General features: G+C 42.2%; 1 protein-coding gene across 1 annotated transcript in view; it reads right to left on the bottom strand.

Annotated features, from left to right (window-relative positions):
* The window catches only part of LOC311144961 (nuclear receptor corepressor 2-like), a 118,075-nt gene that overhangs the window by 50,180 nt on the left and 53,395 nt on the right, over window positions 1–14,500 (bottom strand). The window contains exons 5-6 of the mRNA XM_084181154.1: window positions 14,253–14,435; window positions 3,731–3,847 (exon numbers count right to left, since the gene is read on the bottom strand). Of these exons, the coding sequence (XP_084037280.1) occupies window positions 3,731–3,847; window positions 14,253–14,435 (300 nt within the window). The remainder of the gene's footprint in view (window positions 1–3,730; window positions 3,848–14,252; window positions 14,436–14,500) is intronic.

Consider the following 14,500-nt stretch of genomic DNA (forward strand, 5'->3'; position numbering starts at 1 on the left):
ACACACAAACACACCCATCCAACAATACTAGAGTATCCTATACAAAGGCTGAGGAGGGCAAGGGACTGAAGACAAACATCAACACCCATGCAGGTACACACAAGAGGACATAACATATCCATAAATTACATGATTACCTTGCCTTCTTCCCATACACCTCCCTGCATAATACATATGCCAACATACCATCAGTCACAGTGCCACACCATTTTGGGCTGGGACTTCTAGAGGGCTGTGTATACAATGGTGTAATCTCGGTGAACACAGAACTAAAATATTGTGTAATTAGGTCAGATTGTTGTTTACGTAGTCTGGAGAGAGAGTGGGGCCAGGCCAGTGTGGTGGTGGTGGGGCTCAGCCCAGCAGCATTCAGTGCTAGGCCAACTCGGAGTAGTGTGAAGCGTTCCAGAGGTCAGGGACATTGGACGAGTCATCCACACACTTCCAGGCTTTGAGATCATCACAATTGTGTGCTCAGCAAACTCCTGCTGCATGGATTCAGTCATGCCATCATGATTCAGCTCTGGGCTGATAAGTATATGGGGTGAAAGGTATACAGTACTATTGTCGTCAGCAGGTCTCTATCAGATAATTACATATTTTCTATTATATAATAGAAGATTACTTTATTTTAAGAGTTGACCTTTTAGAAGACTCTGACCAGGCCATTGAATCAAATCAGATTAGATTTGTCACATGCGCCGAATACAACTGGTGTAGACTTTACCGTGAAATGCTTGCTTACAAGCCCTTCCTAACAATGCAGAGTAAAATAAATAAATTACAAAACATTGTAACACTAGAGGAATAAAATAAAATACACAAGAATGGAGCTATATACAGGGAGTAGCAGTATCATATCAATGTGCAGAGGTATGAGGTATTTGAGGTAGATATGTACATGAAGGCAGGGTAAAGTGTAGGCATCAGGATAGATAATAATAAGAGTAAAATAAAGACTGTCCTGGCCCTTACACATACAGGACTTAGGACCATCTGGAGTCTGCATAATGAGTGGGAGAAGACGCCCTACAACGATATACCATTGCAATCTACACATACATTATTTTACAGTTTTGTGTATGTGTATGCATGGAGCAGTGCTCACCACTAGGTGGACTAAGAGCATTGGAAATGAATGCATTAACTACTACTAAATAATATTCTACTCATCAAAACAAACTACATTGGTAGACGTAGACCTGTATGACATTTTTACATTCTAAAAATGTTAACGCAAAAATAAATCAGCCAAAAAAAAATTATTCACCTGCTAAACTATGCTGACCTTTGGCAGACTACACTCAGTCAGGAGGACTTTGCCTGGTCTTGCAATAAGACTGGGAGGCTAATGGATGAATACCTTCTAATACAGCCTTTCCAACTCTCTATTGACAGTGGCGTTTGAATAGTGCTATTGAGCCAAGTAATAGCAATGAGAGAGCTCACACATTTTTTATCTCTTCACAGAATATCAATCATTGTCATAGCAGAATGCAACAAAAAGAAAGTATGTTCCATGTGCCCTCCAAATTGCTAAATACGTTCACAAACAGCATGATTCCTATTTTCCGAGGGAGAAGCCAAGTGACAGTCTACCATACTAGTGTTTCATCATCAAAGAGCTGTCAGACAGACTTCTTCTGCACTTCATCCAGATGCTCCCAGTCTACTTCCTCCACAGCTTCCATCTCAATCTCAACACTTACATTCAACCCATTTCTGTGAACCCAAAAAGACAGCATGAAATCCAATAAAATAACACAGTAAGACAGCAACATTCATTCAAAATGAGTCGCCGTTTTGGTAATGGTTTTGTTCATTATCTTAGATCACTACCACGCCAACAACTATGGCCATAATGAGCATGGTTGGTTACATGCACACAATAATTACATTAAATGCTTTGCAAGAAGAAAGATTTCCCTAATAATCCTGTTTACATGGACACATCTGAAATCAGGCTACCTGATGGGACTTGTGTAGGAAATCGCCAATCAAAATAAACATTCTACCACAGCGACCATGTTATTTTTGCGAAGCCTATTTGATTCTGAGTTCGGACATATAAAGTTTGTATGTGAAAACTATTTCTAAGATGCATACCGAATTCACTTCACTCGCACATTAGAGGTAGGCTTGCGCTACCGGTACATACGCAGATCAAATGCACCACCAGAACACCGATTAAGCTGTTTACACTATTAATTCAAAAGATATCTCCGAAAACCAGGTGTTTTAATCAGCGTATGCCTACTTCCATTTTGACCTTACGCTGATTTAGATGAGCAGAGGAAAGTGTTTACACGACTATTGCCATAATCAGTTCAATATCAAATTATTAGTGTGCATGTAAACGTACTCAATGAGACACAGGGGAGAGCTAGCTACATGTACTCTAACATTTGCCAACAGTGAGGTGATTAGCACTGATTACAGCAATTACAGCCCCAAGCACTGATTGAAACACACATAATTACAGTACCAGTCAAAAGTTTGGACACACCTACTCATTCAAGAGTTTTTCTTTATTTTTACTATTTTCTACATTGTAGAATAATAGTGAAGACATCAAAACTATGAAATAACACATATGGAATTATGTAGCAACCAAAAAAGTGTTAAACAAATCAAAATATATTTTATATTTGAGATTCTTCAAATAGCCACCCTTCGCCTTGATGACAGCTTTGCACACTCTTGGCATTCTCTCAACCAGCTTCACTTGGAATGCTTTTCCAACAGTCTTGAAGGAGTTCCCACATATGCTGAGCACTTGTTGGCTTCTTTTCCTACACTCTGCCGTCCGAATTCATCTCAAACCATCTCATTTGTGTTGAGGTCGGGAGATTGTTGAGGCCAGGTCATCTGATGCAGCACTCCATCACTCTCCTTCTTGGTAAAATAGCCCTTACACTGCCTGGAGGTGTGTTGTGTCATTGTCCGGTTGAAAAACAAAGGATAGTCCCACTAAGCCCAAACCAGATGGGATGGCGTATCGCTGCAGAATGCTGTGGTAGCCATGCTGGTTAAGTGTGCCTTGAATTCTAAATAAATCACAGACAGTGTCACCAACAAAGCACCCCCACACCATAACACCTCCTCCTCCATGCTTTACGGTGGGAAATACACATGCGGAGATCATCCGTTCACCCACACCGCGTCTCACAAAGACACAGCGGTTGGAACCAGAAATCTCCAATTTGGACTCCAGACCAAAGGACAAATTTCCACCGGTCTAATGTCCATTGCTCGTGATTCTTGGGCAAAGCAGGTCTCTTCTTATTATTGGTGTCCTTTAGTAGTGGTTTCTTTGCAGCAATTCGACCATGAAGGCCTGATTCACACAGCCCCCCCTACCTTGTCACAACACAACTGATTGGCTCAAATGCATTAAAGGAGGAAAGAAATTCCACATATTAACTTTTAAGAAGGCACACCTTTTAATTGAAATGCATTCCAGGTGAAGCTGGTTTAGAGAATGCTAAGAGCATGCAAAGCTGTCATCAAGGCAAAGGGTGGCTATTTAAATAATTAGTTTAACACTTTTTTGGTTACATGATTCCATATGTGTTATTTCATAGTTATGTCTTCACTATTATTCTACAATATAAAAAACAGTAAAAATAAAGAAAAACCCTTGAATGAGTAGGTGTGTCCAAACTTTTGACTGGTAGTGTACATAGAGAGAAAGCAGTAAGTGTGTGTGTGTGTGTACGATGGTACTGACCCTGTTTTCATCGTAGATTATCTGCACCAGGCTACGGTGCTTGGCCTCGCTGGGCGGGGGAGAGATCATGGACCGCTCCGGCTCCTGGGGCTTTGCTGCCTCCTCCTCCAGCTGTTGCTGCAGGTCACAAACACACACACACACTCAGGGTTACTGTTGAACACAGTGTGCAGACAAGATGTACCTTTAAATCAGATTGGGAGAAGAACACGCAAGAGAAATATGACAGATAAAGGTTATCATCACAAGTCCTGAACAAAGGCAAAAGGCCCGATCCTGCAGCACCTTTGTGCTTCTCTGTTTCCGTGGAGACAGGTTACTCACGCAGTGTGTGTGTAGCTCCTCCCTCTCTTGTTACTCATCATCTCCAGCAGTGATGAGCCTAACTGTCCTATTAGCTGTAAATAGCTTAACACTTGAACAGCGGCCAGTTTTTAAAAAAAGATAAAAGAACACCTTACTGCACCAAGGGGACTGTGAAGAGACACAGCCATTTTATATATCTTGTATTGTAATTTACACAGTACTATGTATTAGACCTAGATATGTGTGTATGTACTGATATGCAGACTGTGTGTCACGTTTTAAATCTATGCATTTCAGTCCTTGACTAATAATGTTCTGTACTATGTATTGTCATATTTCATGTAGACCCCAGGAAGAGTAGCTGATGCTTTTTCAGTGGCTAATAGGGATCCTAATAAATACCAAATAGGCCAACGGCCACTGACGTTTGATTTTGTAAATAAAACAAATCTGCATAAAAAAAGCAACGTCCTGCTCCATCCCTGACTTTTCCTAACTATTGGTATTTTACATTGCTCAGTTGTCAGATTTAAAAGAAATCACAAACAGAAAAGTATTTAGAGGCTGTTTACCTGTTGTAGTTTTTATTTTACATCTATTACTACCTTAAGGGGCCAAGACAAATGTGCCGTAGGGCATTGGTACCCAGGCACTAACGCGTCGCTTTCCTCACTGAAGGAATGACGTCAACGGATGAATGGGCGATAGAAACCAGATAGAAACTGATCATTGTGCCGTGACTACAATTGAATTTGAATGAACTGAATGATGAGCATGAGGGTGAAGAGGGTGATTAAATTTGAATGATCAATGTGGGGTCTTCATTTGATTCTGATGTTGACTTTGGGTCTCCGCCTCCCATGCCTGAGCCTATGAGAAGCTGTAACTGGAGTGTATTACTTACTATAACTCTATTACTAGTCAAATCTATAAATGAAATTGATCAGATGTATTACACTAATGTTTTTATTGTAAGGGAAACTAAATAGGCTATACGTGTTGCAGTAAGCCTTTGTAGAATAATACAAAACATATCCCTGGCTCTATCCAAACAAATACCTCTTGTTTTAATATATTTTCATGGATATATTTGTACAGTTCACAGATCAGTGTCTTACTGGAGGCATTTATAGGTCTAACATTGCAAATTTCATCATGAATTGCTCAAAAATGGCTTGTGATACAAATGTAAAAAGCATGTTAAACATCTTTCCTCCATTTTTACATTTTAGTAATTTAGCAGACGCTCTTATCCAGAGCGACTTACAGTTAGTGAGTGCATACATTTTTTCATACTGGCCCCCGTGGGAATCGAACCTACAACCCTGGCGTTGCGAGCGCCATGCTCTACCAACTGAGCTACACGGGACCTATGAAGTTCCTATGTGAGAATAGCCAGAACATAGTCAAAGCAATGGCACAGTGGTCATGGCAGCGTCCATTGAACTGATCCATTATGTCCACAATGTGTATTAAGTGCTGACATTATGGCCTTCTCAGGGCAAAGGCAGAATCGTAGACCTCCAATAACTTACATAACGGTTTATTACATCTTCAAGTAAAATTTCAAAAGTGAAATAAATGTATGATGCTCCAATAAACAGGATATGTAAGTATGAGTAATAAGAAATTAAACATAAACAGACTACAGGCAATGTTGGTTGTATGTGGCAGCAGAGCTGTAGGTCTGTTAGTGACCCAGCCAGGGGTGTTAATGAAGCTGCATCTCTGGGTGCTGGGGCTCCCTGTCAGTGTGCTGCATGCTATGCAGCACTAGAGCCAGTCCCCTTCCTCCCTCCCTCCCTCCCTCCCCCAGAAAGAAGCCTGGCCCAGGGCCTCAGCAGGGGGAGAGAAAGCTGGCCCTGGGCCCCCAGAGGATCCACAGCAGAATGGAGCGTGATGGATCATCCTGTGCCCCAATCGGGCTGGATAAGCATCTGGGGAGGAAAACACAAACATTCCCAGAACCCCCTTCTCTTCCTAAACCCACCACGGAGTAAAATAAAATAAACTAGCCGTCCTGAGCATGGCTGACACAACACAGGCTGGCTGTAACCTGAGCCCCAGCCCCCCTCTCTGCCAGAACTCTTTAAATAAAGTTTTACCACACTACTTAATTGCTCCAGATGTTTTAATGCTTGGAGAGCTGTGTGGAGGAAAGCACTATGGCGGGGGGAGGGGGGGTGAACTGTTAAAAAAAGAAAACATTCATTTAAAAAAACATAGCGTGTGTTGAGGGAAAGGGAGGGGGATTTATTTATTTTTCTAGGTAGCAGAGCTTACTCTCTCAATCATTCACTGGGCCTCACCACTCTCGCGCTCTTCTCTGCTGTCGCCCACCGCAGCCCATTCCCCCTCCGCCCACCCCCATTCCTAGGGCTGGGCGATATGGCTTCAAAATCATCTCGATTTTTTCAGACTTATGGGCTATTCACAAGATATATATATATATATATACAGTTGAGGTCGGAAGTTCACATACATTTAGGTTGGAGTCATTAAAACTCGTTTTTCAACCACTCCACAAATTTCTTGTTAACAAACTATAGTTTTGGCAAGTCGGTTAGGACATCTACTTTGTGCATGACACAAGTACTTTTTCCAAAAATTGTTTACAGACAGATTATTTCACTTATAATTCACTGTATCACAATTCCAGTGGGTCAGAAGTTTACATACACTAAGTTGACTGTGCCTTTAAACAGCTTGAACAATTCCAGAAAATGATGTCATGGCTTTATAAGCTTCTGATACGCTAATTGACATAATTTGAGTCAATTGAAGGTGTACATGTGGATGTATTTCAGGGCCTACCTTCAAACTCAGTGCCTCTTTGCTTGACATCATGGGAAAATCAAAAGAAATCAGCCAAGACCTCAGAAAAAAATGGTAGACCTCCACTAGTCTGGTTCATTCTTGGAAGCAATTTCCAAACGCCTGAAGGTACCACGTTCATCTGTACAAACAATAGTATGCAAGTATAAACACCATGGGACCACACAGTCGTCATACCGCTCAGGAAGGAGACGCGTTCTGTCTCCTAGAGATGAACGTACTTTGGTGCGAAAAGTGCAAATCAATCCCAGAACAGCAGCAAAGGACCTTGTGAAGATGCTGGAGGAAACAGGTACAAAAGTATCTATATCCACAGTAAAACGAGTCCTATATCGACATAACCTGAAAGGCCGCTCAGCAAGGAAGAAGCCACTGCTCCAAAACCACTATAAAAAAGCCAGACTACGGTTTGCAACTGCACATGGGGACAAAAATCATACTTTTTGGAGAAATGTCCTCTGGTCTGATGAAAAAAAAATAGAAATGTTTGGCAATAATGACCATCGTTATGTTTGGAGGAAAAAGGGGTCAGCTTGCAAGCAGAAGAACACCATCCCAACCGTGAAACACGGGGGTGTCAGCATCATGCTGTGGGGGTGCTTTGCTGCAGAAGGGACTGGTGCACTTCACAAAATAGATGGCATCATGAGGAAGGAAAATTATTTGGAAATATTGAAGCAACATCTCAAGACATCAGTCAGGAAGTTAAAGATTGTCCATTTGGAAGACCCATTTGCGACCAATGACCCCAAGCGTAGTTCCAAAGTTCTGGCAAAATGGCTTAAGGACAACAAAGTCAAGGTATTGGAGTGGCCATCACAAAGCCCTGACCTCAATACTATAGAACATTTGTGGGCAGAACTGAAAAAGTTGTACTCCTGAGTGGCGCAGTGGTCTAAGGCACTAGCAGTGCTAACTGTGCCACTAGAGATCCTGGTTCGAATCCAGGCTCTGTCGCAGCCGGCCGCGACCGGGAGGCTCATGGGCGGCGCACAATTGGCCCAGCGTCGTCCAGGGTAGGGGAGGGAATGGCCGGCAGGGATGTAGCTCAGTTGATAGAGCATGGCGTTTGCAATGCCAGGGTTGTGGGTTCGTTTCCCACGGGGGGCCAGTATAAAAAAAATATGTATTCACTAACTGTAAGTCGCTCTGGATAAGAGCGTCTGCTAAATGACTAAAATGTAAATGTAAATGTAAAAAGCATGTGCGAGAAAGGAGGCCTACAAACCTTACTCAGTTACACCAGCTCTATCAGGAGGAATAGGCCAAAATTCATCCAACTTATTGTGGGAAGCTTGTGGAAGGCTACCCTAAATGTTTGACCCAAGTTAAACAATTTAAAGGCAATGCTAACCAAATACTAATTGAGTGTATGTAAACTACTGACCCACTGGGAATGTGATGAAAGAAATTAAAGCTTAAATAAATAATTCTCTCTACTATTATTCTGACATTTCACATTCTTAAAATAAAGTGGTGATCCTATCTGACGTAAGACAGGGAATTTTTACTAGGATTAAATGTCAGGAATTGTGAAAAACTGAGTTTAAATGTATTTGGCTAAAGTGTATGTAAACTTCCGACTTTAACTGTATATACACACACATACATACATATATATATACACATATATACACACACTACAGGTCAAAAGTTTTAGAACACCTACTCATTCAAGGGTTTTCCTTTATTTTTACTATTTTCTACATTGTAGAATAATAGTGAAGACATCAAAGTTATTAAACAACACACGGAATCATGTAGTAACCAAAAAAGTGTTAAACAAATCAAAACATATTTTATATTTGAGATTCTTCAAATAGCCACCCTTTGCCTTGATGACAGCTTTGCACACTCCTGGCATTCTCTCAACCAGCTCCATGAGGTAGTCACCTGGAATGCATTTCAATTAACAGGTGTGCCTTCTTAAAAGTTAATTTGTGGAATTTCATTCCTTCTTAATGCGTTTGAGCCAATCAGTTGTGTTGTGACAAGGTAGGGGGGTATACAGAAGATAGCCCTATTTGGTCAAATGGAATTAAAATGGATTTTTTGGGGGTTTGTATCATTTGATTTACACAACATGCCTACCACTTTGAAGACGTAAAATATTTTTTTTGTGAAACAAACAAGAAATAAGACAAAAAAAACAGAAAACTTGAGCGTGCATAACTATTCACCCCCCCCCCCCCCCCCCCCACTGGGATTTTTGCCCATTCTTCAAGGCAAAACTGCTCCAGCTCCTTCAAGTTGGATGGGTTCCGCTGGTGTACAGCAATCTTTAAGTCTTACCACAGATTCTCAAATGGATTGAGGTCTGGGCTTTGACTAGGCCATTCCAATACATTTCCCCTTAAACCACTTGAGTGTTGCTTTAGCAGTATGCTTAGGGTCATTGTCCTGCTGGAAGGTGAACCTCCGTCCCAGTCTCAAATCTCTGGAAGACTGAAACAGGTTTCCCCTCAAGAATTTCCCTGTATTTAGCGCCATTCATCATTCCTTCAATTCTGACCAGTTTCACAGTCCCTGCCAATGAAAAACATCCCCACAGCATGATGCTGCCACCACCATGCTTCACGGTGGGGATGGTGTTCTTGGGGTTGATGAGAGGTGTTGGGTTTGCGCCAGACATAGCGTTTTCCTTGATGGCCAAAAAGCTCAATTTTAGTCTCATCTGACCAGAGTACCTTCTTCCATATGTTTGGGAAGTCTCCCACGTGGCTTTTGGCGAACACCAAACGTGTTTGCTTATTTTTTTCTTTAAGCAATGGCTTTTTTCTGGCCACTCTTCCGTAAAGCCCAGCTCTGTGGAGTGTACGGCTTAAAGTGGTCCTATGGACAGATACTCCAATCTCCGCTGTGGAGCTTTGCAGCTCCTTCAGGGTTATCTTTGGTCTCTTTGTTGCCTCTCTGATTAATACCCTCCTTGCCTGGTCCGTGAGTTTTGGTGGGCGGCCCTCTCTTGGCAGGTTTGTTGTGGTGCCATATTCTTTCCATTTTTTAATAAAGGATTTAATGGTGCTCCGTGGGATGTTCAAAGTTTCTGATATTTTTTTATAACCCAACCCTGATCTGTACTTCTCCACAACTTTGCCCCTGACCTGTTTGGAGAGCTCCTTGGTCTCCATGGTGCTGCTTGCTTGGTGGTGCCCCTTGCTTAGCGGTGTTGCAGACTCTGGGGCCTTTCAGAACAGGTGTATATATACTGAGATCATGTGACAGATCATGTGACACTTAGATTGCACACAGGTGGACTTTATTTAACCTATTATGTGACTTCTGAAGGTAATTGGTTGCACCAGATCTTATTTAGGGGCTTCATAGCAAAGGGGGTGAATACATATGCACGCACCACATTTCCGTTATTTATTTTTGAGAATTTTTTGAAACAAGTTATTTTTTCATTCCACTTCACCAATTTGGACTATTTTGTGAATGTCCATTACATGAAATCCAAATAAAAATCAATTTAAATTACAGGTTGTAATGCAACAAAATAGGAAAAACGACAAGGGGGATGAATACTTTTGCAAGGCACTGTGTATATATACAGTGGGGAGAACAAGTATTTGATACACTGCCGATTTTGCAGGTTTTCCTACTTACAAAGCATGTAGAGGTCTGTAATTTTTATCATAGGTACACTTCAACTGTGAGAGACGAAATCTAAATCCAGAAAATCACATTGTATGATTTTTAAGTAGTTAATTTGCATTTTATTGCATGACATAAGTATTTGATCACCTACCAACCAGTAAGAATTCCAGCTCTCACAGACCTGTTAGTTGTTCTTTAAGAAGCCCTCCTGTTCTCCACTCATTACCTGTATTAACTGCACCTGTTTGAACTTGTTACCTGTATAAAAGACACCTGTCCAGACACTCAATCAAACAGACTCCAACCTCTCCACAATGGCCAAGACCAGAGAGCTGTGTAAGGACATCAGGGATAAAATTGTAGACCTGCACAAGGCTGGGATGGGCTACAGGACAATAGGCAAGCAGCTTGGTGAGAAGGCAACAACTGTTGGCGCAATTATTAGAAAATGGAAGACGTTCAAGATGACGGTCAAACACGCTCGGTCTGGGGCTCCATGCAAGATCTCACCTTGTGGGGCATCAATGATCATGAGGAAGGTGAGGGATCAGCCCAGAACTACACGGCAGGACCTGGTCAATGACCTGAAGAGAGCTGGGACCACAGTCTCAAAGAAAACCATTACTAACACACTACGCCGTCATGGATTAAAATCCTGCAGCGCACGCAAGGTCCCCCTGCTCAAGCCAGCGCATGACCAGGCCCGTCTGAAGTTTGCCAATGACCATCTGGATGATCCAGAGTAGGAATGGGAGAAGGTCATGTGGTCTGATGAGACAAAAATAGAGCTTTTTGGTCTAAACTCCACTCACCGTGTTTGGAGGAAGAAGAAGGATGAGTACAACCACAAGAACACCATCCCAACCGTGAAGCATGGAGGTGGAAACATCATTCTTTGGGGATGCTTTTCTGCAAAGGGGACAGGACGACTGCACCGTATTGAGAGGAGGATGGATGGGGCCATGTATCGCGAGATCTTGGCCAACAACCTCCTTCCCTCAGTAAGAGCATTGAAGATGGGTCGTGGCTGGGTCTTCCAGCATGACAACGACCCGAAACACACAGCCAGGGAACTAAGGAGTGGCTCCGTAAGAAGCATCTCAAGGTCCTGGAGTGGCCTAGCCAGTCTCCAGACCTGAACCCAATAGAACATCTTTGGAGGGAGCTGAAAGTCCGTATTGCCCAGCAACAGCCCCGAAACCTGGAGGATCTGGAGAAGGTCTGTATGGAGGAGTGCGCCAAAATCCCTGCTGCAGTGTGTGCAAACCTGGTCAAGACCTACAGGAAACGTATGATCTCTGTAATTGCAAACAAAGGTTTCTGTACCAAATATTAAGTTCTGCTTTTCTGATGTATCAAATACTTATGTCATGCAATAAAATGCAAATTAATTACTTTAAAATCATACAATGTGATTTTCTGGATTTTTATTTTAGATTCTGTCTCTCACAGTTGAAGTGTACCTATGATAAAATGTACAGACCTCTACATGCTTTGTAAGTAGGAAAACCTGAAAATTCTGCAGTGTATCAAATACTTCTTCTCCCCACTGTATATATATATATACATATATATATATATATATATATATATATATATATATATCAACAACAAATTAAATGTTCTCTCTAAATAAGCTTTGTTGTACAATTAAAGGTCAAATACACTGAATTTCAAACAGTCAGCAATAATCTAATGAATTTATAGGTTGTGAAGTTACACCTAGGCTAAATATAAGACTTCCACAACCATAAGACCAACTAACAATGTAATTAGTTTATCAAAATAGTTCAACCTGCTTTTTTGCAATTATCACTGATCTGGCTTTCAAGTCTGTCTATGAAAATGCCCTTTTTTGTTAATTTTTTTACCAGAACCATGCCTAATGCACATGCACTAATAATGACTAACTTCTTGTAACAGGCATTAGGCTTTAGAGAATTAACCCAGGTCTCAAACAATCTCTCAAGCATGAGTCCACGTGCTAGTGAGTAGCCAGCTTTATATTTCAAGTTTAGCCAACTTGGATCTATTTGCAAGCTAACAAGGCAGAACAGTTGGATTGTTATGAACACACCCTTCTGTCCTTCTCCAACTGTTTGAACAGCATGTTAGCCTGTCCACTTTGTTCAGATGTTGAAATCAAGTGGCCTACCTCATTTCTCAGAATGAGAATGAGTTGCCAATTCCTTGTATAACTATTTTATAATTATTGCACATTATAAAACAGACTAGACAGCTAGTATAACAGTTTTTGGCTAAAATGATGTTAGCGGTACTTGAATGTGCGCAACAAACTGAGCATTCATTTTCCCAAATCCATGTTCATTGATACTCTCGTTTTATTAGTGTCTGCTTTGTGCGCAATTTGAGTAGTTGAAACACAAAGGGTATCGTTAGATAAACGTTAACTTCTCCTCTATTACAGTAAAATAATGTCTCAATGTGTTTCGGTGTCCATATGACCGATTCTGTTGGACCAAACCTCAAATGCAAATAGGGAGATGAAACCACTTGTCAGAGACGAAGAAGTGATATTTCAGCTTTGTTATTGTGACAGGCAGGGGCTTGGCGTGTGTAAACCAGAGGAAGAGGCAAAGCGAGAGGTTTCACTCTCACTAAAATCCGTCCAAAATAAGGCCAACGCGATTCTATGGGCTTATTTTGGACCTAAGCTTGTCACCTGCCTTCCCACCTTTGGGACAACGAATCCCATTGTTAGGGCGAAGACATGTGCATCTCGTCATTATATACAGATCTCTGGTGTAAATGGGAAGGTGCACACAGCACAGAAGGCGCGAAGGAGACAAGACCTAAAAGACAACATGAGAACAAGCGGACATAAACGCTCATAAAAAAACACACAAAAAACGTAATTCTTGAGATACAGGCATTTGGAATATTGCGCAAAAACTAAATAGAATTAATCAAATGAATTCGATATATCGCCCACACCTACCCTTTCCCCTCCCACAGTGGACCGTGTCATGGGTTGCAGGTGGCCTAGATTTATGAAGAAGGGTGTTGAGTGCCAGTCAAAGAAGAGACGTGAGAGGGTGGGGAAGGCTGGAGATATCGGCACGTTTGCGTAGAGGGGATGGTGTAGGGTGGTGGGGGTTGGGTGGTGGAGCGAGGCCTGTGAATAATTCTATAAAACATGATGTGGCAGGCAGCCAAGAGGGAGATGGCGAGGAAGGAATACGAGTGGTTTAACAGTCACAAAACCTCCGCCATAATCCTCCTCCCCCCCGGGGGGGAGCTGTTATTTATGGTCTTGTATATTTTTTACCTACTATTCTCCTAAAAAAGGAAGAGAGGAGAAAGTTAAAGGAGAAGAGAAAGCAACTGCCTAGAAGCAGAGCATTGTGGCAGGCTGAGTGAGCCCTAACTACAGTAGTAGCACAGTACAATAATTACAGCAATATAGCCATGTCTGGGCTTTACTGTGTGAAGACCCACTGAAGGCGATGAGAGGGATAATGGATTTAACCACAGATGGATACATTTTCAGGAAGACTGCTGGAACACTCAGAGAACAAACTGACAGTAAACACACAGTGCAGGCCACGCACTGTCACAGAAACATTCAGGCTCAATGAGAAGCAATGACACTGATAGACACACTTAGGTCACACTTAGAAGATAAAGCATATAGATGCCCGATTGCACTTGGTACCAAATCAAAAACCGTTATCTAAACACAGTCTCATAATGACAAACAGACAAGCACCAAACAAACCGCAGTGAAGAGGACCTATAAACCATGGTTGTACGGTACCTGTACCTGTTTCTTGCGTAGCTTGCAGATCTGCTGCTCCACCATGGTGATTTCCCGGTCCACGCGGTCCATGTTCTGGATGAGCTCCTCCTTGGAGAAGCGGGCTGGCACCAGGTCCAGGTCCGGGTCCATCTGGGCCGGGCTGACGGGGGAGATGGGCTCCAGCTTCCCCATGGAGCTGCCCCGGTCCTGGAGGGAGATAGAGGTGACATAGAGCAGTGGTTCCCAAATTGTGGGGTGGGGGCGCGAGGGGT

Source organism: Coregonus lavaretus (genome assembly GCF_964263955.1).
Source record: "Coregonus lavaretus genome assembly, chromosome: 17".
Taxonomy (NCBI): Eukaryota; Metazoa; Chordata; class Actinopteri; order Salmoniformes; family Salmonidae; genus Coregonus; species Coregonus lavaretus.